At 47.4% G+C, this 27,507-nt stretch overlaps 1 protein-coding gene across 9 annotated transcripts in view; it reads right to left on the bottom strand.

Annotated features, from left to right (window-relative positions):
• Mical2 (microtubule associated monooxygenase, calponin and LIM domain containing 2) overlaps positions 1–27,507 on the bottom strand; it is a 129,916-nt gene that overhangs the window by 42,569 nt on the left and 59,840 nt on the right. For all 9 annotated transcript variants that reach the window (XR_003845298.1, XM_021194165.2, XM_021194157.2 and 6 more), the window contains 4 exons: positions 8,999–9,206; positions 5,576–5,692; positions 3,423–3,524; positions 1,520–1,675 (listed from right to left, as the gene is read on the bottom strand). Coding sequence is in view for 8 of the 9 variants with exons in the window: in XM_021194165.2 (XP_021049824.1) it covers positions 1,520–1,675; positions 3,423–3,524; positions 5,576–5,692; positions 8,999–9,206 (583 nt within the window). In the remaining variant the exon portion in view is untranslated. The remainder of the gene's footprint in view (positions 1–1,519; positions 1,676–3,422; positions 3,525–5,575; positions 5,693–8,998; positions 9,207–27,507) is intronic.

Genomic DNA, 27,507 nt, shown 5'->3' with positions numbered 1-27,507 from the left:
AGGAGGAGGAGGAAGAGGAGGAGGAGGAGGAGGAGGAAGAGGAAGAGGAGGAGGGGAATGGATATGTTGATTAGAACTGGAGCCACATGAGATAAGCATGTAAGGCTCTGAGGGAAAATGTCAGTACAGCACCAGGACAGACTGGGCAGAGAGTTCATTTCTCCTATAGTTGAGGCTGGCCTCAAAGTGACAATGTAGCTGGTGCTAACCTTGATCTTCCTGCCTCCACCTTCCAAGTGCTGGGATTACAAGCAAGTGCCACCATGCCTGTCGAGGCTTCATTTGACATTATCATTGCACTGGCTTTTCAAGGAACAATGTGCATTTTTGGTCAGGTTATAAAAAGGTCAGTTCTTCTTTGTTTCTCCTCTACTCTCATGAGCACGAGTTGTTCGTTTACTGACTATCTGACCACAGAGATTATGTCTTCTTGGCTTGCTGATCTGCCTCAGGCTATGCACCCAGTGTTTGGGATGTAGCATGTATTCAAAAGAATATCTGCAAAACCATTGAGTCAATACCTTCTGTTCTGTGTACCTGTCATTAGGTGACAACTGCTACCAGAGCATGGTGGGGTGGGAGTGGAGTGGCGTCCTTGTGTTGTCTCATAGGGAGGGGCAGCTAATATACTGTGTAAAGCACCTGGGATCCTTCAGGTTCTCCCGTCAGATTATAAGTTCCCTCCTCAGAGTGTCCCCAGCATGCTGACCTTGGGCACAGCTTTCCTGACTATCCTGTGTTACAGTGCTTTATGTGGGTACCCTCTTTGGATAGGGGAAACTCCAGAAGGGGTAGGGCTAACATTGTCTTTGTATTCCACACTACTGAGCACCGACATAGGACACATACTCAGTTCATGGCCATTAGCTATCAGCAAAGTCTATTGTCTATTTCTATACACAACACCTAGAACATTCTCTCAAGAATCCCTCTTGTCCTTGAAGGACCTCTGGACATTTACTGGATGGAGAGAAAGCTTTGTTCCTTTCTCCAGTTCCAGCAAATATTGGAAGCCAGCAAGTCTGTGAACAGTTCAGAAATCTTGGACAAGGGACTAGGGAGATGGCTTAGTCAGAAACAATGCATGATCTGCAAGTACTGCAGAATGGGATTTGGTTCCCAGACTCCATGATGTGGGGGAAGGCAAGCATGCATGGTATTACAACCACAGTGCTGGGGAGGCGGAGACAGATTCCAGGGCCCCTGGGCATCATTTAACCTAGCTTACTTGTCAAGTATTAGACCAGTGAGAGGTCTGCTCAACAACAGTAACAAAAGTAAACACCATCTGAAGAATGATGCTAAAGGTTGTCTTCTGGCTACCACACATGTGTGCACACATGTAAGCGCTCTCTCTCTCTCTCTCTCTCTCTCTCTCTCTCTCTCTCTCTCTCTCTCTCTCTCCCCCCCCCCACATGTTCATATACACTCATATATACTCAGATGCACGCTCAAATACACACACATCCACTCACACACCCACTGTGACTAGGGTCTGGCTTAGAGATGAGGCTCTCACCCGTTTCTTCCTTCAGGTCCTGGAAGAACTTCTGGTTGAAGATGAAGGCCACACCACTGATCTCCTCCACCTTGGCCTCAGCTGTGCTGTTCCTGTTTATGAAGTTGGCTGTGATGGCGATGGCCAGCTTCCCTCGGAACTCTTTCCTCCTGAAGCCTGCAGAAGGGAAAGGTGGATGTGTGATGTGTCAGTTCTCTAGTTCGGGTGGGAACTCAGCAGCACTGCTGAGAACACTCTTCTCGGTGCCCCACAGACAGTGGGGACAGGCGCTCTGGGACAGGCAGGCACCAGGCTTGTGTCCACAAGAGGCATTTTGAAGTCAGGAGGGCTCTGTTCTTTTCTATCCTGGACCACACACCCTGCTTACATATCCACAGACCAGTGGCCAAAGTGATCTGTGCAGCAGGTTACCACAGAGCTCAGCTCTCTGCGGACATGCTGGGTATGTCCCTGAACACACTCTGAAGACCCTTCCACACTAGGGCTCTACATGATCCAAATGATTTTGTTAGGATTTTAAATGGAAAAGAAAAATCTTCTTTTGAAAAATAGGATTTGACTGAACTCTCAGAGGACCGGATGGTAACACATTTTCTTTCCATATTTGTTGTTATAGGTTGTACTGCATTGTCATCCTCCCACTGATGAAGTCTTAACTCTTGATGTCTCCGAATGTGACCCTATCGGAGATGGGGTCATTATAGAAGGGCTTATTTAAGATAAGGTCTACTGGAGTAGAGCCTCTACTGTAATGTGGCTGATGTCATTATTCTCAGGGAAAGGTGGGCACATATACACATTGAGGGGAAGCTCTGTAAACACAAAGACAGAGGTGGGGATGAAACTTCTATCAAGCAATACCAAAGCCTAGCAAAGGAAACCCATATACCTGTTCCTAGTGGCTGGTACCTAGTATGTGGGCTGGCTGGCTTTGTCTTGACACAAACCTAGGGCGTCTCAACTGATGAGTAGCCCCCATCAGACTGGCTTGAAGGTGCATGTGTGGTGGCATTTTCTTGATTACTTATTGGTCTGGGAGGGTCCAACCGATAGTAGGCTGAGCATAAACCCTAGGCTTTCAAATATCCAGACTCATGTTTTTCCCAAGCCACTAGAACAATCCCACAAACCATACAAGTACTCATGTTAGCAGTTTTGAAGTGTCTTGTCATATACTGCTGAAAGAAGATGGATGTGAGCATGAAGGCGGGGCAAGTAGAGACCGGACAGGGTCTCGCTGACAGGGGAGGCCTGAGCTGGAGGCCCACACATTCAGAACTTGCTGAAGTCAGCATGTGCATGCTGTCCTCAGAGAAGGAGTCTTCCCAGCGATCTGTCTGTAACCTGTGGCCCTTGAAAGAAGCAAACTCAGAAATCACAACTGTCCCTACTCTGAAAGACTCTACTGGTGGCACATGGTTTATCATCCCTGGTCTCAGACAACAATTTCAGTGTGAATGAGCGCAGGAAGCCTGCCTGCCTGACTTAGAGAAGCATGGCTTTGAATCCTGACACTTTGCCTAGCTGCCTAGTGGGTATGCTTAAGAGTTATAAAGAAAGAGGGTTTCTCTGTTGGTTTGTGGAGTCCTTGAACATGAATGGATGCCATTAAAGTCTTGAGATGTTTGCCTTAGATGAAGTCAGAGTGCACTTCGGCTAGCACAACAGCTCAGTGAGTTTGTGTTGACTTTTCCCACAGTATCCCCCCTTTAGAAAGCATTTTCACAGATAAGCCCTCCCCCATCCCTCATCGTGGTGCTCTGAAAGGGTTCTGCTACCCATAATCTCACTTGGAGATGCTAAGGTCCAGCAAGAGGGAAAGCAGAATGGCTGCCACCTTCATCTTCCTTCTCCGATTCCCCTCGTTATCTCTCAGCCCGAGCCCCCAAAGAAGAGTCCTCACCTTCTAGCGTGTTCCTGTGGCCATCAGCACCGATGATGACATCAAACTCAAAGTCAGACAGGGCGTGGTCTGCAGGAAGGAATTCTGCCCGCCATCCAACTTCTACCAGGGCAGAGAGAGTAGATGAGCTGACAGAGGCAGGGTGAGAGAGTGATACTATCCCTCCCTGTTGGCCATGAGAAATGGATAATGACCCAGTGGGGCCTCCTGAAGGAAGGCCAGGCATCAGACATATCTAGATTTTTGACACTATGACATATGATTTGTATACAATGTTCATGGTTGAGAACTGGGAAATGGAGGGTTTTTAATAGCAAAACTCCTCTCATACTATTTGAATTAAGCTTACTATTCATATTTGTCGTAACTCTCCTGGGTAGCCTGTGGTTCCTAGTCTGCAGGCAGGGCATACATGGACAGTCCATATCCAGTTTCTCTCTGGTAAGGTCAGGTTTTGTGTCAGTGCTCCAGAACAAAGCCAAGAGAAAGGGAGGCACTGCCAACTCTGTGCCTAGCGTGGCTGACCTTTGCTAGAGTAGAGATGTTCCAATGGTTAAGAGCAAACAGTCTCTGAATGCCCCAAATGAAATGTCTTACTAAAAGAGCAAGAAAAGCCTCCCTGAGTTATCAAATATATTGGGCAGAGGCCAGGAAAAGTCAGGGGCATGCCCTCCCTGGGAAACTCCAAAGTCTTCACCACATGCAGCCTCATAACTCAGCATTTCCAAGGCAGGAAACAAGAGGATAAACCTGGATGGACAAACCCCGTGATTATGGTGTGTGAAAGAAATCAGAATTTAATTTTCCTTTCCTCTAGTTATTGTTTTTTAGATGGGTTATCAGTATGTAGCCCAGGCTGGCCTTGAAAGCATAGCCATCTGCCTCAGTGCTGGGATGACAGGTGTGCACCGTCATGCTCAGCTAAAATATCACAATTTAAATGTGCACAATAAAAGAAGAAAGAAGACTATTATCAACAATCTGCCCAGATGAAAGCACCTTATGATCTATAAATTAAAACTCAATAAAATTAAAAACACTGCTGGGTATGACAGCTCAGGTAATTCTAGCATTTAGAAGTTCAAGGGTCATCCTTGGCAACATAACAAGTTTGAGCCAGCTTGGGCTACATAAGACTATCTCAGCAATTCAGGAATAACATGTATTACTATATATGTGTATAATACATGTATACATACTATGTATATGTGTATGTGTATATGTATAGTGGTGGTTTGCATGAAAATGGCCCCCATAGGGAGCGGCACTATTGGGAGATGTGGCCTTGTTGGAGAAAATGGTGGGCTTTGGGGTTTCAGAAGTTCAAGCCAGACCTAGTGGCTCATTGTCTACCTCTCCAGCACCCTTTCTGCCTGCATGCCATCATTATTCCTGCCATGATGACAACAGACGGAACTTTTGAACTATAAGCCAGACCATTAAATGGTTTTCTATATATGAATAGCCATGGTCGCTGGGCTGTGCACACTTTAATCTTGGCACTTGGGAGGCAAGGCAGGTGGATCTCTGTGAGTTCGAGGCCAGCCTAGTCTACTACAGAGTGAGTTTCAGGATAGCCTCTGGCTACACAGAGAAACCCTGTCTTGAAAACAAAACAAAACAAAACAAAATCCAAACAACCCCCACAAACAAACAAAATGGTTATGGTGTCTCTTCACAGCAATAAAACTCTAAAAAAGGCATGTATAAACCAAGAAATACCTAAAATCTTTATTTTATAACTGTTCTAGACATCTCAGCTTCTTTGCTATATTTTAAGGTATTTTGAGGGTATAGCAGGTGTAACTACCTGTATGTGAACTGAAGTATGTGTGAACTTTATTACACTACCAGATTTGTCTTCTTTTCTGCCGCTGACTGGACATCATTTGTCAAAGTTGTATCTTCCTAGGGACTGGGTAACCAAATTATAGGCTTCATGGCATGGTAATAACTCCACCATCACCCCCCCACCCTTGCTGGGAGCTGAAAAATAAGCCCAAAGCCACAGAAATGGTCAAAAAAGGTAAAGTATTTGCCAGTGGAAGTGTGCCAAACAGCTCCCAGCAGAAATAACTTGCAGAGATAGCCTCGGCCAGCCTTCTGTTTGGAATCTGCGCCTTCAAGGCAGAGAGGGAAAAATCAGACTGTACTTTGATTCTCTTGGTCTTCAGGAGGCTCCAGCACCCTCACAAATTCCACGTTCACATGGACTTCCACTCCCAGCATCAGGGCCACCTTGAAGAGGATGAGCTGCAGTTGTCGGATACCTGTGAGGAAGGAAAGAAGGGAGAGGACAGTCAGGCGCAGTGTGTGTGTGTGTGTGTGTGTGTGTGAGAGAGAGAGAGAGAGAGAGAGAGAGAGAGACAGACAGACAGACAGAGAGACAGAGAGAGAGAGAGACAGAGAGAGGGGGGGGTAGGTGTGGCCCAGAGAGCCCAGAGCACAGTGCCACGTGGGCTGAGTTTGTACCAGACACTCCAAGGCTTTTCATTTGGGGATCCTTTTTATTCTCATTTAATGGAGGAGCTATTGAGACTTGATGGAGTCAAAGGACGGCTCAAGGCCACACAGAAGCAAAAAGTGGACCACGGGTGCAGTTCTGTCGGACCTGGCAGCTCTGCTCTAGCTCCACCGTGCTACTCTAACTAGAGAGATCTGTCTGTCTCTCCTACATCTTTGCTGAGCCAGACTCTGGATCTGATGAGATGAAGGCAGAGAAGGAGCTAGTGAGAGTCAGGAGTCACAAGAAGAGGCTCATGGATGAGGGCTATGCCTAAAGTTTCTCCCTCTCCAATGGGAAGGGGAAAGGCAGGGAATTCTCCCCACCAACTGGGCTCAGTGCTCTCTGCTTTTTACCATTTCAAACGCCTCCAATAAGTGCAACCTTGTTTGTTCCCTACCACTCGTACAAAGGGGCATTCCTCCGAGCATTTTTCTTCACAGTAAGAAGCTTTAAGCTTGCTGTAGGCTTCTCTGTATTGCCTGGGTATTTAATATTCATTGAGTACCTACAAAGTGGCAGGTGTCATCTTAGGCACAGAAAGATGAACGCATGCTCTCTAATGGAGGAAGCAGATGAACAGAATGATGGGGCCTAGGCTGGGACTCCACGAGAGGACGGACTAATTGGGAGAATTAGATACCCTGGGGATATTGATGACAGTAGAGGCCACACGAGGCCAGGACACCCAGAAGCCTGGAAGCTTCTGGAAAAAAAAATCTCTTTAGTGTGGTGACAAAAAAGAAGTAGGCAACCACTGGAGGAGTGTGAGTGGATACACAGTTCACACTTCCTCTTCTAGAACAAATCCTTTTGAGCTAAGGAATAATAATGGAGTCTCCATAGAGGGCAGGGTCCAGGGTGAGGATAAGGAAGACTGGTGGTGGGGACTGGCTTCCGTCCTGGGACGCTAAGGAGGGACAACGAGTGTGTCATGGGCAGGTCAATGGCCTCTCTCCCTCAGGCATAGGACCCAGGCACCTGCTAAGAACCTAGGACTGGAAGAACCGTGATGGGGAGCAGAGAAACCTCACACAGTCATACAGAGAACTGCTGAGCAATGTTGAGCCTGAGGCAGGGCTAGGGACGGAGACTGCCTACCTCGGAACAGATGCCGGACAGCTGGGTTGATAAAACCAGGGCCACACCTGCTGAGAAGACAGCTCTTCCAGGGGAGGCTTGGATACACCTCACAGTATCAAGGTTTCTGGCTTCCAGCACACAGTAGGAGCTCTATGAGTCCCCCACCTCCATTCTCACAGAGCTGCCCTTGGAATGCCACATCCTCTCAGCGCCCCGCTCAAAGCCTCATTCCATATTCTCACTGACAGACCTCTGGGTGGGACAGAGCATCCTGCCAGCTCATGCTGTGGCTTTCTGGGCAAATACAAATTTCTTTCTGTTGAACTCCTGGAATTTTCTCATCCCAAAGTGGGAATACACTCTGGGGCTGCTGCTGGTAAATTCTTCTGTGTCTGAATAAATTACACCCTTAGCAGCTGCTCACTCTCTCCAGGCCCACCCACACCCCCACACACTTCCCATCAATTCTGGTCTCACATGGACATGGCTCTTTGGGCTCCCCTCTCATCCACCCCCATGGAAAAGTGTGGCGTTCTTTTAGGTCTGAGGGCCACACGTGGCAGCCCAATTACTAGATACCACTGGACACAAAAAGTACTTTAGAATTTACTACACAACAGACATGTCGCTAGCATGTTACAAACCTGACCCCATGTAACTTTAACAATTCAAGGGGAAAGAATTCATCCTGTTTTATAAGAGAGAAAATTGAGGCCTGAAGAAAGTAAGGAGTTTGAAGCAGGTCAGGAGGAAATAAAAAAGAGATGCTTTGTATTTAAATCAAACACTTAAATCCCCACACAATCTGCCTGACTTTTGCAAGCTGGAGTGTATGACAGCTGGAGACCTCTTCTCTGTGACGCTGAGAGCAAGAGGGATGCTGCCTCTCCCAAAGCCTCAGGATTCCACAAGTGACCTACAGCGGAACAGGAGCTGCGCTCGACACAGCCATTCTGAGGCTGGCCAGCATCTTCAGATGCTATATTTTCAACTTCCATTCCCAGCCTCCCTGAAGTCACATTATGTTGTCTTCCCTCTTTGTCTTCAAAGCTCTAAGGGACACTGGTGATAGACCCGTCAGAGATTACACATACGATTACGTCACTCCTCTGATCTACCACCTGCCCTGTTCTGCAGCACTAGCAGTGCACTGCGCAAATGTCTCTGCACAAGGAGGTCTCAGCCATCTGGCCCTGTTAGAGGTTTTGTGAATTCTCTCTCTCACATTCCTCCCGGGAGTGTGACTCATTCTATTAAAGCATATTTTATTACTGACAAAAATCTAGTGAGCTCCCTGAGCGTACAGTCTCTGCTACTTGCCTCTGGGCTCTGTATTTCATTCATTCACTCAGCAGATGTTTATTGTTTCATCTATTACGTGTCAAGCACGTAGGCCCTGGAGACAGGTATTTTGGCAAGCAGTGCATCCCAGGGTCCATGACCAACGGGACTTAAGACAGAGCCCAGAATAAGCCACAAAGCAGACCATCATGGTCTGAATGTGAAAGGTCCTCATGGGCTCATGTGTTTGACATTTGAGCTCCATCCAGTGGTACCATTTTTAGGAGACTGTAGGGCCTGTAGCAGATGTGACCCAGCTGGAAGAAGTGGATACAGGAAGAGCAGGGAGAGCTTGAAGTTTATAGCCTGGCCATTCTTCAGGGTCTCTCCATTTCTGGGTCTGCCCAGATATGAGCTAGCAGCCATGAAGCTGTTGACCTTTTTTACTTTCCTACCACATGGGGCTGTAGCCTTTCAAATCATGAACCCAAACAAATGTCTCCTCAAGCTGATCCTGGTGAAGAATTTGGTCTCAACCAAAGAAAGTAACTAATTCACAGTCCTCCAGGTAACACCTGAGAGTTGGATGAATGGAGCATCCATGGTCAAAGACCATCTGGGACTCCTAGATGTAGCAAGATGGGTCCATGAACAGTGAGACCTGGATCATCCTGAAGCACCAAGAACCCCCACACTGAGCCCCACTCACTGATGTGGTCGATGGAGCCAGCACAGAATTTCCCATAGAACTTCTTGGCCCCCAGGCCCCGCAGGTCGTGGATAGTGAAGGGCCAGAGGTGCAGCACATTGTTCCTGGAGAAGGTGTCCCTCTTCTCCACCACAACCACTTTGGCTCCCAGGTAGGCAAGTTCAATGGCAGTGCGCAAGCCACATGGTCCTCCTCCAACGATGAGACACTGTGGAGGGAAAGGGGAGAAACCCTGAGTGTCTATGCAGTGCTGTCACAGAGGTCCTGCCTCACCAGCCACAGCATTCTGTGCATCTCCCAGGACCAGTCATTCATCTGCCCAGTATATATTCCCTGTAGGTCTATCACAGACTGGACACTGTCCAAACCCAGGTAGAACATGCAAAGGGTTTTCGGGAGAAGGCACTGTAAGATGCACAGGTGGTTCTAGGCAATGCTAGACCAAATCTGACTCCAGCCCCGGTAGACCACCTCTTATTGTCCTTTCCTGAACCAGGCCTGTCAAGTGCTGCCTTTCCTCACAGGGCTGTTGTCAGCAGGATCACCCTTTGGAAAGTATATTAGGCTAAAGATGCGGTTCAGCTGTAGGGAGCTAGCCTAGTGTGTGCAGGCTCTGGACTACCTATCTTCAGCACCACTAAACAAGTACACAGTAAGAAAGGAATGTGCTTCTGTGGTGTGGAAGTGTATGGGACATCGTTCCTGTGGCCATAGGCTAGCCGAGCAACAAAAGAACATATTGACAAACTGGACTTTGTCAAGATTAAAACTTTGGTGCTGGAACTGGAGAGATGAATCAGTGGCCAAGAGCATCCATTCTCTGTTCTTCTAGAAGCCCCAAGTTTTATTCCCAGTGCCCATGTTGGGTGGCTCACAACCACTCCAGCTCAGGGATCTGGCACCCTCCTCTGGCCCATCCTGCATCTTCATACAGATGCCCCCGATACAAATAAAAATAAAGCTTAAGATAAAACCGATGTTTCAAAAGCATTATAGTTAAGGCAGTGAAAAGAATACCATTATGTCTGAATGTATGGTGTATGTCTGTAAGCCCAGGCTAGCCTGTCTCAGCTCCCAACCCCCAACCCCTTCCCCAGCCTACGGAAGGAAAAGAAGAAAGGGAAAAGACAGGCACACTGATGGGAGAAAATATTTGCAAGCCATATAACTTGTAAGTTCTGAAAACATACTTGTATCTAATATGCATAAAGTCTCTACAGCTTAAAATGAAAAATAAATTAAAATACTTAGAGAAAAAATTAAAATAGCATTTTCCTCCAATAAAGATATACAAGGAATCAGAAAGTAGATGGAAAGGTCCCAACAGAAAAATGCAAAACCAAGCCATGGTGAATGGTTACTCCCTCAGTAGTAAAGGCTTGAATTTGATGGAGCATGTGAATCAAGAGCTGGAAATTCAAACCCCACATATTGCTAGTGCAAACGATTTCAGTCTGTTATAGCGATTCCTTTAACAGTTAAGCATGGAGGTTCTGTATTAGCCAACTGTCCCAATCCTAGGTACATACACTCAGAATTGAAAACCCCTCCGTGAACAGCAAGGGAAGGATTTTTTTTCATATCAGCCCCAAGATGCAAACAACTCACGAGCCTATGAATTGACGGATAAGCAAGCCATGATATGTGTGTGATACCACGGGTGCAAATGCACGTTTGTCTGTGTGAGTGCAGGCATGCGTGAACGTATGACTCAAAATTGACATCAGAGTCTTCCTTGATTGCTCCCCACATTATTCAAGTGACCCCATGACTCACTGACACAGTCTAGCTTGCTAGCTTGCTTTTACTCTGGGGATCCCTGATCTCCACCTTCTGAACACTGGAATTACAGATGGGCTGCCACACCCAGCTGCCACTGATGTGGGTTTGGGGATCTAAACTCCAGAACAGGCAATCTGTAGAGACAGAAAGATTAGTGGTGATAAAGTTAAGGGGGAGGGGAAAGGAATAGACTGGGAAGCTAGTGCTACTGGACAAATGGTTTCCTTTTGGAATGTTTTGGAATTAGACAGTGGTGATAGTTATCTACTTTAGTAGGATTAATTTTATAGTATGTTGATTATATTACATACAATAAAGTAGTGAGGCCTTATCTAAAAGGAAAATGGTCTGGAGATGATTCAGCAGTTAAAAGCATTGGCTGCTCCTCCTAGAGGACCCAAGTTCAATTTCTAGCACCCACATGGTACCTCACCAGTCCAGGGGTAACGCTAGTTCCAGAGGATTGAATACCCTCTTCTAGTCTCTATGGGCACTGCACATGTGCAGTACACACATAGTATTAACAAATGAAAACTTCAGGCACAGTGGTATATGACTGCAATCCCGGAACTCAGGCAGGAGGATTGCAAATTCTAGGTAAGGCTCAACAAACAAAAATGGTATGAGAAAAAGGCAATTAAAAAGAAGTGTGCCACACACTGGTATAAACGTTGGATTCTTGTTTTGTTTTTGTTTTTGTTTTTGTTTTTACAAAGTTTTGAATTGTATCATACACATGGATGCTTTGCCTAAGTGTATGTCTGTGCCATCAGGCATGTGCCTGGTACTCATGGAGACCAGGAGGGGGTACCAGAGCCCCTGGAACTGGAGTTAGAGATGATTGGGCGGTACCTTGAGGGTGCTAGGAGTTGAATCTGGATCTTCCCAGAGAACACCCAGTGCTCCTAACCATGGAGCCAGCTCTCTAGCCCTGAGTATTGGAGTCTTACTACTGAAAACTAGAGCCTGCTTCTAGCGACTCTCAGGCCATGGGGCAAATTTGAACTTTAAAATAAATAAGTAGAATGCCTTGTAGTTCATTCTGTTTCATACACAAAAGGGGAAAAGCTAATTCTGCACGATGGACTGCAAGGGACATCACAGGAGGGGTTTCCATGTCATGACCATCATCATCGACATCTTTATCACCACCACCACCATCATCATCAACATTGTCATCCACTGTAGCCCACATCTGTGGAGCACCCACCCAGGTTCATGTGTTTGACTTCTTCAATTCAGGAAGTGCATTACTCATACAAGAGAACCTTTACTCTGACCACTTCCCAAATGGAGAAATCAGGGCACAAAGCCATAAAGTAGCTAACTGGTCCATGGGGTCAGACTGAAAGGGATGAAGCCAGGATCTAAACCTTGATGATCTTCCTCCTGAGCCTACTGTGTGATACTGCTTCTGGTTTGGTAGAATAAAAAGAAAACCAACTTTCTCGGTTGATGGAGCCCATTCAGAGAGAAAGAGGGGTGAAAGGGCAGGGGGAAAGAGGAGAGTTAGTCTGCACCCAGATGCCGACGGTCTTAAATGCACTGGTCTTGTTGGCACTGGGGCCACAGGTAAAGAAGAGTCAAACAGGGATTTGTACAAGGTCCATGCCAAGTCGCTGGACGTTGAAGAAGATCCTGTGCTTTTCCAGGGAGGACACAGTCTGTTAGGACAGAAGAGGGGACACATGGTGACCTAGATAAGCACACAAACACCTATTTTTGTGCATAGGCTCGGTGTTGTGTAAGACCTGAGAGCATGGCAGTAGTCCAGCAGAGGCAGGAGCTCACAGGTGAGGGTGGGGTGGGTGGGGGAAGGGCAGGTAGGTATAGACGAATAGATGAAACTGTTCAGCTAGGCAACAATGGAGGAGACCATCACCCGCCCCTCACTCACTGTCGGACGTGGCTGAGACATCTGGAAACTTCCCTCTACTTGGGATTAAATGTTATCTTAAAAACACATCCCCCTTCTTGAGCAAACACTCCATCCTCTGGCTGTCTCACTCCCCTAGGCTGCCAAGGTCCCAGAGGAAGACTCGATCAAGCCTATCAGAAGCTCCCACACTGCAATCAGCATAGTTTACTGGCTGGAACCATCCAAAGAGTTTATAGACACCCAGTTAGAGGAAATGAAGTCACTGCTGAGATTTGACTCACCCCCAGAGATTTTGGAGAGTACATGGGGGCGGGACGGGGGTGGGGTGGCGGCACTGGCTTCCTCTTTGGACAGAGGTGCCTGGAGACAACCAGCTTTCTCAGACCAAATCCACACTTTATCTCACCCTCCATACGGCTTCTTGCTCCACATAGCCAGACAATGATGGTCATTTCAGAGCCTGCTCCAAACCCCACGCTTGTGTGGTTTGCTTTGGGGGCGAAGTCTGGACCCGTTACATGTCTTTGTAGTTACTGCACGTTTCCTGTTGGTGAGCTCTGTCACTCCACGGCCAAGGCTGGGCCAGCCGGAGCATGTAGGGTGAAGAAGGGCAGAAAGGGGACAGAGGCCTTCTGCAGTTTTTGTTCACCAGGCCTGACCCATCTCCAGTCTCCAGACAAGGCAGGGAACCTCCTCTCTTCCAGCCAGGGGCTGTTGTACATAGAGAGTGCAAACATTAGCCAGGTCTCACATCCAGCCCTCTTGGTGGCACCTGGGTTTCCATCAGTGAATGCTTGGCTTTCCCATGATCCTAAGCTCTGTTACATATTTTGGGCCTGAATCTCAGAGATACCAGTCATACCATAATCTTAATCAAAGCAAATGCCAATGGGCTTAGTTATAGCAGGGGAGAAAATCCAGGCTGGCACAAGGGCCTGTTGGCTGGGGTTGTGGAGGCAGGACAGTTCCCCCTTGGACTATGCTAGTTATGATCAGAATGGGCCTTGGCATTCTGACAAGGGGTCAAATACTGTGCAGCCGTGTGTCTGAGCAGAGGAGCAGCCCTGGCTTCCAGGGATGCCCATGGCCAGTGGAGGCTCTGGACAGGCGTGGCTCAGCAGACTGAACTCAGAGGCAAAGGACTCTCCCCTTTCCACAGACCCAGCCAGAAACTACCACTGAGAGCAGACTTTCAATAAATAGAGCTTTTGGTTAAAACTCAGTCTTAATCAGTAATGTGTTCCCTGAACAAGCAGGAGAACCTATGCTGAGTGACAGTACCCATGCTAAAACAACAACAATAACAACAGTAACAACAACAACAACAACAAAAACAGGGAGAGCAAGCCCAAGCTGTGTTTGGTGGTGCACACCTATCGCCCAGCTCTGGGGAGGTAGAGACCAGAGCATCCCTGGGGCTCACTGACTCCTCGTCCTAGTTAAGGTTGTGAGGCTCAGGCCAGTGTTAACTTTGCAGATTCACACCCAGACAGTAGAAGCAGGGGTCTGCCAAGGCCACCTACATCATGGATGTCAGTATTATCTGTGCACTAGGGTGATTGAATTATTGCACACAGGGGAGTGGGCAGATCTACCACCAGCAGGAAAGAGACCCTATCTCAACAGACAAGGTAAATATCTCCTGAAGAGTTACATTCAAGGTTGTCCTCTGGCTTACACACACATATGAGCAAACATGTACACATACCACGACCCCCCCACACACACACACTGTCACACAGCCCAAAGGCCTTCCTAAATTAGACTGTATACTTTTCTCTGCTGGCTCACTCATTACTGCTGCCCCAGAACAAAGCTCTCATGTTATCGTTGGCTGGGTCTCAAGAGCTGCCCCATCCGCTGTGTTATCTGTGTGCCTGGAACACATCCACTGCCTGGTACGCACAGGAGGCCCAACACGTAGCTGATGGATGAATGAGCTTCCCACCCACTCAACGCCAACTCAGTTCTGGCTTTCTGACCATGAGAGGGATGTTGGGTGCATGCCAGCCGGGGTTAACGTTTGCAGCTTCCCACCCAGACAGAAGGAGTAGGGGGCTGCCAAGGCCACCTACATCATGGATGGCGGTATTATCTGTGTACTTGGGCCATGTGAATTATTGCTCATTGGGGAGCAGGCAGATCTACCACCAGCAGGAAATCCACTGTAAAGATAAGCTTAGAAGAGTTCAGACCTGCACATTCTCGACAAGAGACAAATACCACATGGAAAAACAGACTATTTATCAAGGAGCAGGAGGGGGGACAACAGCCAGTATACCTAGCCAAGACATAAATGCTAGTGGGGTGTGAGTGAGGACTACATAGAACTCTTGCTGTACCTCAGAGGGGCCCTGAAAGCATGACTCTTTAAAATCTATATACATACATACATACATACATATACATACATTAAATATATATGTGTGTGTGTATATATATATGTGTGTGTGTATATATATATATATATATATATATATATATATATATGTGTGTGTGTGTGTGTGTGTGTGTGTGTGTATGTACATGCTTTTCCTGTAAGTGCCTATGAAGGACAGAAAAGATTGTTGGATCTTTTGGAACTGGATACAGATAGTTGTAGCCTGCCATGTGGGTGCTGGAAACTGAACCCAGATCCTTTGTGAGAGCAGCTAGTGCTCTTAACGACTGAGCAATCTCCCCAACTCCACCTGCCTTTTTTGCATGTATATATTTGTATGGTATGCATGGGTATGTATGTATGTTTACAAGTATAGGCATGGGTACATATGTGTGCACAGTTTTGTGTGTGTGTGTGTGTGTGTGTGTGTGTGCCTGAAGTTGTAAAGTTGCCACCCGGAGTTTTCCTCAGTCACTTTCTATATTATTCAAGTGAGCACAGAGCTCACAGACCCAGGCTAGTCTAGCTAGCCAGCCCGGACTGTAGATCCCTGCCTCTGAGCCTAGATTACAGATGTGCTGCCACACTTAGCCAGCATGTATGTGGCTTCTGGAGATCTGAACTCCAGTTCTTACACTGCATGGCAAGTACTTCATATACTGAGCCATTTCCACAATCCAATTACTAATTTCTCAACGGCACAGTGCACCTTCCAACTGGCCTTCCTCCCAACCCATAAATGGGGATGCTGGGACCCAGGATGGAAAGGACAAGAGCCACCAAGTAGAGTCAGGGTTAGGCCAGGGCTCAACAGTCCCGCAACAGTCTACAGTATTTGTTTCTGTCTCTGCTTTCTGTCTCCCTTCTCCTTGGGTGCAATATGGGCCAAGGCTATGGAGAGGTGCTGTGCAACAATAGAAATGGGGATCTGCCACTCATTGCCTGCTGACCACTGCCTTGGCCCTTGGCTGAAATGAAGTTTAACATACTTCACAAGCACTCTGCCGGCACTTCCTACTTGCTGGCCACCTCCCCAACCACTTCTTGTGTTTCATCTTTATGATCACACTTTGAAAGTGTTAGCATCACACCCACCTTGGAAGTGGAGAAATGGAGGCATAGAAAAGTAAGGCAAGGGCTGGAGAGATGGCTCAGCAGGTAAGAGCCCCTGCTGTGCACACATGAGGAGCTAAGGATCTGAGTTCAAATCCTCAGCACCCATGTTAAAAACAAACAAACAAACAAACTTGGTGTAGCTATGCACACACCTGTGACCCCAGAACAGCTGGGGGCAGAGACAGGAGGGTCACTGGAGCCTGGTGACTAGAAGCTCTAACTCCAGGCCCAGTGGGAGACCCAAAGGAATAAAGCACAGAGTGTTAGCACAAGATACTCCGACCTTCAAAGCACATAGGGATACATGCTTGCAACACCTGCACGCAGGCACACACGCGCACACACACACACACACACACACACACACACACACACGGTGAGCCATATGACCATGGGAAAAGGCAGACTCTGAGGACAGTTTCATTTGTAAATGTTTCACCCCTCAGCTTGGAAGTCATGAACACAGTCTTCAGTTTTGAAGGGGTGAAAAAAAAATGGAGACAAAGAAGGCAAGCAATTCTTCTCAAGATCGTGTAACAAGTAAACCGCCACATCTGGATCTGAACCTAGGCCTATGCTCTCAATAGCTTGCCTTTAGAGGACAAAGCCTGAGTTACCAGGAACTTCATGGTGAGAATGGAGGGAGGCCATTTCCTTCCTTCCCTTCACTGAGGACACACGAATGCAGCCAGAGTTCAGCCTGGGTTCACAGGGCCTCTCTGCAGGGGACGGCAGGGCTATGCCCAACTAAGCTTCCCGTGCTTCCCCAGGACGGAAGTTCCCAGGCTAGATGAGGCCTGACCTGTGCAGTCAGATAGCACAAAAAGTCTATGGCGACCTGGTGGCCTGCTAGGTCTCCCTGGTAACAATAGCCATCCAGGCATGCCGGCTCTCTTAGGTAGAGCTCTGCCTCAGTACTTGCCAGGGTGGCTTCACAGACTTGGGCTGTTGGGACAAGAGACTCATCTGAACGCAGGCAGGAAGCCCATGGCTGTTACTGTTCATATTGTAGTGTGAAAAGGGTTTGAAGCCAAGCATCTGCTTTCTGCCTACAGGGAAGCGGCTCATGGTGGAGGCTGGAGGGGTTTATAGTCTCACTTTGCACAACAACAAAGAGGGGACCTCATGGGAGGTGTGTCCACCAAGGAGTCCTTGGAAGGCCTGGCCAAGGAAGGTTCTTCACAGACACTTCACGCTCCGTGTTTGGCAAGCTGCTAAAACTCATTTGATTAGTGGAACCCTGCCCCATCCACCTCTCTGACTGCTTCTGCCCTCCCACCCCCACCCCGGTTTCATGTAGTCCAATCTGGAATTGAACTTGATAGACAGTTAAAGGATGACCTTGAACTTCAGATTCTCCTGCCTCCACCTCCACCAAGTGCTGGGATCAGAGGCGTGTGCCAACATACCCAGTTTAGACAGTGCTAAGGATTGGACTCAGGGCTTCGTGTATGCTAGACAAACACTCTACCAATAGAACGGCATCCTCAGCCCAGCTCTCTCGTATCTCATTCAAACCTAGCTCCTCCTGACTCTTACACTCCACTTAGTGACCACACTAGCTTTTTCCCATCTCCACGCTTCCTCTCAAGAAATACCTCCTCCAAGAGAAACACTCCATTTCCCTCTTTCTCTCCCCACTGGCTGGAGTGTCTCAGAACCTTCCTCCTCCTCCTCCTCCTTCTCCTTCTCCTCCTCCTTCTCCTCTTCCTCCTCCTCTTCCTCTTCCCCCTCCTCCTCCTCTTCTTCCTCTCATCAACAGTGTAAGTAGGGAGCACAGATTCTGGGTCCTGGGAGTTGCACTTGCAAACGCCCTTCCCTTAGTCTTCTGAGTATGCTCAAGCTGGCACTGGTCTGGAAGTTGTAAACACAGTCCTCACCCCTATGGCAATATTCAGGCTTTGTGGCATCTTCCCACCTAAAGTACAAGGTCTCTGAAGCCAAGGCACCAAGGGCTACCTCAGACCAGTTCCTGCTAGCCGAGAAAGTCAACTGTGGCACTCACGTGTGTCCCTGCTCAGGAGAGCAACATTAACAGTAGCACTAAGACTAGATTAAGCTCTGGAGCAGCTCAAACCGCCTGCTGAGAAGCTGTGCACACAGCCAGTGGGAAGAGTGAGTAACTAGTTCCTGGTTGTAGAACAAGGGTGAAAATGTGACCTCTAGTGTCAGAGGTCAGGCTCAAGGTCACCAAGCTGCTATTCCTTTTCCCAGGTCAGAGGCAGAGTTTACTAGTAGCGAGATCATCAATTCTCTTCCGATCTCCTGAGATGTGTGGGGACTTGTGAGACGGCTCTGAGGGTGGTGGACTCATGTCCTTTGCCTCAGGGAACTGAGAAAGCACAGTTGGAAGTAGAGAAGGACAGATACAAAGAATGTTCAGAGAAGTTGGAGAAGGTACAGATTGGCGACTCTAGCCAAGGAAGAGTCATATAGGAGAAGGAACATGATTGGAGAACTGAGCTGGGGGAATTAGAGAGGCAGAAGAAATGGCAAGACTGAGGAAGAGGGAGGTGGTTGTGGACCAGTGGGGAGCCTGGACAGGGCTGGAGTTGGGGGCTGAGAGGGGCTGAGAAATTGAAACCAGGTAGGCATGGGAGAAGGAGCCAGACCTGGAGGGTCCTGGAGCAGGTAGGGTCTCCCTTTCTCCCTTTGCCCATAGTGGGTTTGGAATAGAATAGCTGAATCCCCTGCGTTTACTTCTGGAACAATGACAGATGAGAGGAACCGGAGAAGGACAGTGCCTTCCTGGCAGTGTTTAAATGGAAAGGTCCGCCCTGGCCCGCAGGTGCCAGCACCTAGGCTGTGGCCCTCATCTTCCTGGCTCTAATGAGCAGTGGTTCAGGCTCACCTTGGTAGGCTTTACCATCCACTCACATCCCTGAACTCTCCTGGATTCCAGAACACAATCATGGCCCACCTGCATGCTGGCACTTCTGCTCTAATAAGTACACATCTCACAGATAGATCTACAGCCTGCTCCCAATCCGTTCCCCACCCTCACTACCCACTGCTGTCTTAGGAACGCTTATGGACTCCTTCAGCTGTGTACATAAACAAGCTTGCTACACCCTTAACTGATCCTGATCCTTTTTCACTTCGTTGTCACAGCAAATCCGAGGACTCCCTTTGAGCACACCCAGATCTAACCCCTCCCTGCCCTGGCATCAGGGGTCCTGCCTGGTCTCCCTGTCCCACCCTCATCCCTTTCTAGCCTCTGCCCTATGCAGAAGCCACAGACCTTCTGACGAGAGGCCTGGCCTCTCCCAGCCAACCACCCTCCACCTGCTCCTGTGGTTCTCAGAACTCAAAGTCAGAACTCATTGTGAGCTCCAGGCCCCGTGTGACCTTGTGTACAGTTTCCTTCTGACTTCAGTGCTCACCTCCCTTCCCTCTCGGCTCTTCTGTCCATGGCATCAGCGTGCATACGTCCCTCTCACCTGCCTCCCCTTCGCCATCCCTCATTTTCTAACTTAAAAAAGGAGCACCTACTATAGGACACCTACATGTCTAGTTACATTTTCTACAGTATTTTAAATGTTGGTAAATATTCTAAGCAGCTGCCTAAAAAAATAAAAGAATTTCTTATACCTTATGGTGTGTGTGTGTGCACGCACGTGTGCGTGCCATAGCCCATATGTCAGAGGACAACCTCTGGGAATCAATTCTCTCCTTCCACTCTGTGGGTCCTGGTGATTGAACTCTGGCTGTCCAGATGGGCATCAAACACCTTTACCCTCTGAGCCATCTTACCAGTTCTGGAATCTGTTTTTTTGTGTTTTTCCTATTACAGGCCCTTCCCTTTTATTCTAACATCTTTATAGTACTTTTGGTAAAATGTGAACATTTTTCAAATAGAAAAAATTTAAGAACCTTAGGTAATATCAAAATACTTGCCACAAAGATTCTGCAATTAGATTTTACTCTCCAAGCATTCATCTATCCATTCATCGAGTCTTCCACCCATCCACAAATCCATGCATCAACTATCCAGATACCTATTCCTCCATCCATATACTCATCTATCCATTCATCGAGTCTTCCACCCATCCACATGTCATCCATGCATCAACTATCCAGATACCTATTCCTCTACACATGCACTCATCTATCCATTCATTGAGTCTTCCACACATCCACATGTCATCCATGCATCAACTATCTAGATGTCTATTCCTCCAGCCATGAATGCATTCTGTTCATATCTATTCCTTCATCCATGAATCTTTCTATCCATCTACCTATCCCTCCATCCATGCATCCATCTATCCATCCACTCATCTACTCATCTATATATCTATTCAGCAATTTGTCTTACTTCTTGGTGCCTCCCAACTGCAGAATCTTTACATTTCTTCTCAATTACTTCAGGGTAAGAATTCAGATATCAATATTTACTCAAGATTTAAATTTTTTAATTTTAATTTTTGTGTATGAGTGTTTATATATGTATATATATATAGCTCCATGATCACAGTAACACATGTGTTACTGTGATCATGGAGCCAGAAGAGGGCCTCTTATCCTTGGAACTGCAGTTATGGACAGTTATGAGCTACCATGTGGCTAATGGGAATTGAACCTGGGTCCTCTAGAAGAACATCTAGTTCTCTTAATCACCAAGCCATGTCAAAGGTACCCCTCACACCATCTAAATTCTAAATCACTTATTTCTCTTGATCAGATATTTTCAAGGTATGCTCAGGCTTAATCTTGACTAGTCTATGACTTCCCCATGCAGGTCAATATTTCAGGTACTGCTCTTCAGGAGCTGTCTACTTTATTTTCTGGTTTTGTTTTGTTTTTGTTTTTTGACAATATCTTTTCACTAGGACTTGGGGCATTCAGGTTAGGCTAACTTAGCTGGCTAGTAAATCCCAGGAATTCTCCTCTCCCACTTCTCTGGTGCAGGGATTATAAATGCACTCAACCATGCCTGGTTGTTTTGTCTTTTGTTTGTTTAACTTGGGTGTTGAGATTGAACTGAGCCCTTTACTTTTATTATTTTAGAATTTATTTATTATATATATATATATATGATTATACTGTCACTGTCTTCAGACACACCAGAGGAGAGCACTGGATCCCATTACAGATGGATGTGAGCTACTACATAGTTGCTGAAAACTGAACTCAGGACCTCTAGAAGAGCAGTTGGTGCTCCTAACCACTGAGCCATCTCTCCAACCCACATCCTTTGCTTTAATTAAATCATTTTTTTCCTGTCAATGGGCTTTCTTCTGTGTGACTCTGTGAAACTTCAACCTTCTGATTGGCAGCTCGGTATTTAGGGTCATCAGCAAGGGGCTCCTAACCAAGTTCAGGGCCCTGGCTGGATGCCCTTTTTCCCTTCAGGAGAGAAGTCATAGGTTCTTCCAAGATCCAAACTGGGATGTCACAAGAATATCACATTTATTGAGGAGGAATGAGGGAAACAAGTTTCCAAGATAGCATAAGACACAGCCAAAGCTAAAACACCCAAAGTCAGTTAGAACCCACAAGAGGGGAAAGCAGAGCTACAATATACTCATGGTGCAAACTCCAGAAAGATTAGTCCATTTTATCATCTTTCTTTTTTTAGTAGGTTATAAAGGGCTTCCCATAGTATAATAATAGCTAAATTGTAACTACATGCTAAGACCTTCCCATGCTAAGTCCATGTTCACATCACACAGTACAATACTGACGATGTTTTGCAGCTATAGCTGCTGAGTGGTAGAGCTGAAAATGAACCCAGTCATCTGGTCCTGAGACCATGTATCTAACCATGGTGCACAGACCACACATCTAATCATGGTACACAGACCATAAATCTAATCATGGTGCACAGACCATAAATCTAACCATGGTGCAAAGATCATGTACCTAACAACTGTGCACAGATCATGTATTTAACCTAGTCATTGGATTCCATGGTCACTTACTTAGCCACAATACAAAAACCATACACTAAACCCTTGCACCTGGTCCCAGAGCATGCTGTTAGCTTGTGTGTGTGTGTGTGTGTGTGTGTGCAGTACTGCCCTAGAGAGGCAGGTGGCAGACCAGGAGTCCACACCATCTCTATGGTACTATGATGTGGTACATCTGAGTGATTTTTCAAGCCTGTCTACACCATCCCCCTGAAGACTTCTCTGGAGATACGGCCCTTATGAGCCTAGCATCAGAAGGTGTTCTAGCACCAGAAGGTGTTAGAAAAGACGAAGGGACATTGTCCTCAGGTAGTCTTGCATATGTCCCACTGGTTCTGTCTCTGGAAACCGTGATGAGTACACCCAACTTGTCCCTCTTCATTGGCCATGAAAGGGAACACTTCACCTCCTTCCTCCTCCCTGAGGGGACAACTTTCTCTTGTGACTCACAGGAGCCCAGCCTAAAGTAACGTAGGAAAAACAAAGCCAAGGGAAACACACAAGAGGCAAGACAGGATCCTGGAATGTTTTGCAACAGTCAAGTCAGGAGAGGGCTGGCACTCACTCGGTCAGCCTGGATCAGGCCCTGGCATCCTCTGGATTCTTTATGGCTTTATCTCAGCTCTCCCCCACTGCAGCCCTGCGATGAATGTGCTTGGTGACATTGATTTCACACTTAAGTGTTTCCACCAGACACATTTTTGAAATGAGGTGATAAGGTTTACAAGTGTCAAACAGTGCCAACATACTGGGAGAGGGGCCTTAAGGGAGACAGCAACATCCCACTTTGGGGTCAGCCTAGTTTGGTGGTTGGAAGAACAGCCGGCAGCCTCAAGTTCCAGCAGGAAAATTACAGCAACAGCTGGATGTTCCTTGCTTGCCAGACTTGGTGGTTTCTAGAAGGAGCCAATAGCATAGGTCACTAATCCAGTGTTAAAGGCTGAACACATGCTGAGCAGTGCCACCCAGGACTTGCCCAGTGGGAAGAATTCCAGCCAAGGCTTCAAATGGCAGCTGTCAATCTACCTAATGACAAGTGTTTCCACTCAACAGGTGCCACAGCCAGGGACCACTTAAGGTCAAGAGAGGCATGTCTAAGCGCCTGACATGCCTGCTGCCGAGCTTGCCTGAAGTATATTCACATAGGTTTTACAGGAGCCACCATGGAGTGTGGACAACAAGGTCTCCCCAGTCTCACTTTACAGTGGAGAGATAAAGCTGGGTCTCATTTATAGCAGACCTCACAGTCACTGGAACTTAGAGAACCAATGCACAAAATGGCTAAGCACAGGCTAAAGGCCACAGTACACAGGAAGCAAGTGAACTGCCACCTGAATGTGGGCAGTTCAGCTCTAAAGCACAAACTCACCTAAGATGACACAGCTAGGCCAGGTGTGGTGGCACTAGGGAGGTAGAGCCAGGCCGATCTATTGAGTTCAAGGCCAGCCCTGCCTACAGAGCGTGTTTCAGGGCAGCCATGGCTACACAGAGAAACCTTGTTTCTCAACAAGCAAACAAAAAGATGAACAGCTACACAGCTGATGGTGGGCAGATCAGGGACTTACCACCTGACTTTTCCCTTGTGTCACCTGTCTCAAGGTATAGGGTTAGCCTGGTATCTTTTATCTCCCTTGTGGAGACATGAGTCCTCTACTGGTGCCATCACAACCCATGGCCCCCACAGCCACGGATAAGAATAATTCTGTCCACAGACAGCAGTTTTGTCCCAGCTTGTCATCATGAGAAAGGCCACGAAGGTAATGGATGTGTATGAGACAAGTCCAGGGTTTCCTCTGTCACCAACTCTGAGGTCAGCAAAAGGGAGACTCAGCAGCTGTCCTTGGAGCTAGTGTAGAAGTGGAGCCAAGGAGCACAGGGCCAGCTCTGCCAGACAACAGCTAGTCCACCATTGCCACCCACCCACCCAGAGCCCCAGCAGGAGGCTAGGAGGAGGAGGCAGGAACCCTCTGTTAGAATGCGCCTCTCTTCTTAATATCCCCCCCCCCCCCGCTCTCTGTGATGAGGCTGCAGCACCAGGGGTCCATGCTTCTCTTCCCTCAGGCACACAGGCAGAGTGGAACACCCCAGAAACAGCAGGCAGGGCAGAGAAGTGAAGCAGGCAGGTCATTGGCCACTCTGTCTTTGGGTAAGGAGGGGGGTTCCTATCTACAAGAGTTGCTGTGTATGGAGGGAATGTTCTATAGGACTGTTCATTAAGACACTTTGATGGTACACGGAGCCCACCGTGTAAAGATATTAGAAAGAAGGGCCCCTCTCCTCAGTTCTTTCTTCCTGGAAAGGAGCTGTTTATATGAAACTGGCATTTTGATCTCCTAAGAGAGTTGGGCCATCTCATTTGGGGACATGAATATGGTGGGCCCAGCAGGCTGGAAGCGGTCTTCCATTGCTTAGGACAGGCAGGTCAGAGCATCATCAGCATGGTGATGGCTCCCAGCTGGAGCCTGAGTGCACAATGGGTCACTGGGCCAGTGAGTCACTCTTGTTCCAGGGAGTTGCCTAGTGCCCTGACATGCGGGGATGTTCGGTGTCTGAGCTGTGAGGGACCTCATATCAGGGCCAGTGCATCTATTTTCTGTAAAGCGCCAGTTAGTAATATTTTATACTTTTTTCTGAACCTCGATTGCTGGCCTCCATTCTTTAGTGAGTCTCTCCCCGTAACCCCATGCCCTTAGGAGGGCTAAGAAGGTACTTAAGAGAGCTCAGTGGCCATCTGTAATGCCTCAATTGCAAGGACTTCCCTGCTGGTCATAATCCTCCAAGACTCCTTCCTCCCCACCCCCACCCTGTGATCCTGAGGCTTTCTTTCCCCTTTCTTTTTTCTTTTCCTTGATTTTCTTGCTCTTTCTCCTCCTTTCTTAGGTCTTAGTGCTTATTACAATTCTACATCTGTTTTGTTTGTTTTGGTTGACCGTTTCTCTCCTTGTCTCTTCCCAGAGAAGTCACGCTTTACAAATACCAGGCTCTTACCTCTCTATTCAATTCACGGGTGTGTCCCCAAGGACTGAGATTATCTTTGATCTACAGCACAGACCCATATATATTTGCCTATTGAGTAAATGAGTCAAACCAAATCAGACCTTTCATGGATGTAGAGGCTAACTGAAGTACAATGGCCAGGATTTACAAAGAACCAGGGATTTCATCTTATTAGATAAAGATACCCTGCTATCTTATTGGGTGAGGCAGAGCTAACTCAAGAGGCAGGCACTTGAGTTAGCTCTGCCTCACCCAATAAGATAGCAGGGAATAGCGGTCTCCACTGAGTGGGAAGGAATGGAGGAACTGGAGGAGACGTGGCCTAAAGAGGCCGAATGCACAAATGTGGGTCAAAGGGAAGGCTGAGGAAGTCAAACCACAGATTCTCAGAGTGGGCGTGGTAGGGCTGTGAGCAGAGACTGCAGACCTAGGGAAGGGTGCATCTAAGGAAGGGCGAGGGATGAAGGAAACAGGGTTTAGTATATACTTGGTTTTACTTTGGCAAGTGCCAAGCTGCTCAGGGAAGCACGGTGGCACAGCACCTGTAATTCCAACACTGGAGAAAGCTAAGGCAGGAGAATCATGAGTTTGAGAATAGCCTGATCTGTACATTAAGATCCTGTCTCAAGCACACCTACAACATGGGATGCAATTAAATGTGGTCTCATGGGAGAAGTGGAGAAAAATGGGGAATCAGAGCCTAGTCAGGGGTTTCGGGAAGCTCAAACCATGTGGACAATGGGAGCCCCCACGGGAATCAGCCCTGGGCCTCTGGTGGGAGTGGAGGAACTACACATACGTACAGCAGGGCTGTCTCAGACCCACCAGCGATGTAAATGATAACACAGAGGCTTACTAATATTTTAGAGCTCAGGCCTTTTGCGAGGCAGTCTCCAGACCTATCTAATACTGGTACAATGTCACACCATGTGGCCAGGTCTACCTACCTCCGGTCCATGTCCTCTGACTAAACCTTCTGTCTGTCAATTCTTCTCCCAGCATTCCTCTCTTTGCCTGGAAGATCTGCCCTTCACTTCCTGTCCAGGTATTGGCCATCGGCTCTTTATTAGAGCCAATCAGATGCAATTCTAGACTGTCTTAGGCAGGCAAGGAAGAAGATATATTTATAAAATATGAGACCAGTGATGGGCCATAGAAATAACGATACCAAGATCCTGACAGTATTAATTCTCTGCTGGTACAGAATTAACGATTGGCTATACAGAGATACCTTCACACAATGTACCCCAACACACACGGACAATACAACCATGGTAGGGAACACCCAGGCTTCTCTACTAACAGTTGCAAAACAAGGCTGACTCCTGCCTAAGGAAGTACAGAAAGCCAGTCGTCAAATTCATGTGCCACCAAGCCTCCAGGAGCACCATGAGCAGCTGAGTCCCGCGTGCCCTTTAGGTTTCGGGAGCACTCGCCATGATCAGCGCAGTTCTAGGGGAAGGATGGAAGCTGCTACTGCCTCAACTCTGTTTTTCACTCAGTTACTTTGTTTCTGTCCCAGAGAAGAAAGGCGCACTCTGGCTCAGTACAGATAGGACTAGACTATACCCTCAGGAAGGGCACCAGCCAGAACGTGATCACTGAGGCACATAACTCAAAAAGAATTAGTGTAGAGATGCCTCCCCTTGACAAAGCACCTGTTTCATGAATCCAAGCTTTACGAACAGAACAAACAAACAAACACCAACCAAACCAACCAACCAAAACTCCCAGCTCCATGGATTAGAATGAAGTAGGAATGAGCTAATGGGAAGAGGCTGGGGTGTCACTGAGGTCAGGTGTGAGGCTCTGTCCCCAGTGCTGGGGAGGCAGGGAGAGCAGAAGGGAAGAGAGGAGAGGAGAGTCTCTCCACCCACAAGAAACAGGGCCCTCTCTTGCTTGAGCGAGAGAGCAGAACAGGGGGAAAGGTTCCTCCATCAGCAGGCAGAGTGCAGGAAGGCTCTCATCTGCTCATCAGACCACTCAGACTCCCAAGGAGAACTCGCCTGCTGGTACTCCAAAAGACCCAGCCTCATCATTATGGATAACTCTTGCTACACATATAAACCCAAAGGATGTGCTTTTCACAAGTGAGTCGACTTGGGTAATCAATGAAGTGATATTTGTCACAGCCAGATTACCCTCCCATCCTGCTCCTTGAAAAATGTTTAATTATATTTATTTTGTGTATGTGTGAAGACACATATGGTAACAGATGTGCATGTCATGGCATACATAATGTGGTCACAGGACAACTTGCGGGGAATCAGTTCCCTTTCCAATGTGGGTCCCAGGAATCGAACTCAGGCTGTCAAGCTTGGCAGCCAGGGCCACCAAACTGCCTTGCCGTTTCTTAAATTTACTTGTAATACATAGAACTGACTGTTTTCTTTCTTTTTTTCCTTTTCCTTTTCTTTCTTTCTTTTTTTCTTTTTTTTTTTTT

The sequence above is a fragment of the Mus pahari genome, chromosome 1 (genome assembly GCF_900095145.1).
Source record: "Mus pahari chromosome 1, PAHARI_EIJ_v1.1, whole genome shotgun sequence".
Classification (NCBI taxonomy): domain Eukaryota; kingdom Metazoa; phylum Chordata; class Mammalia; order Rodentia; family Muridae; genus Mus; species Mus pahari.
Note: the sequence above shows the minus strand (reverse complement) of the source record. Positions and strands in the feature narration are given on the sequence as shown.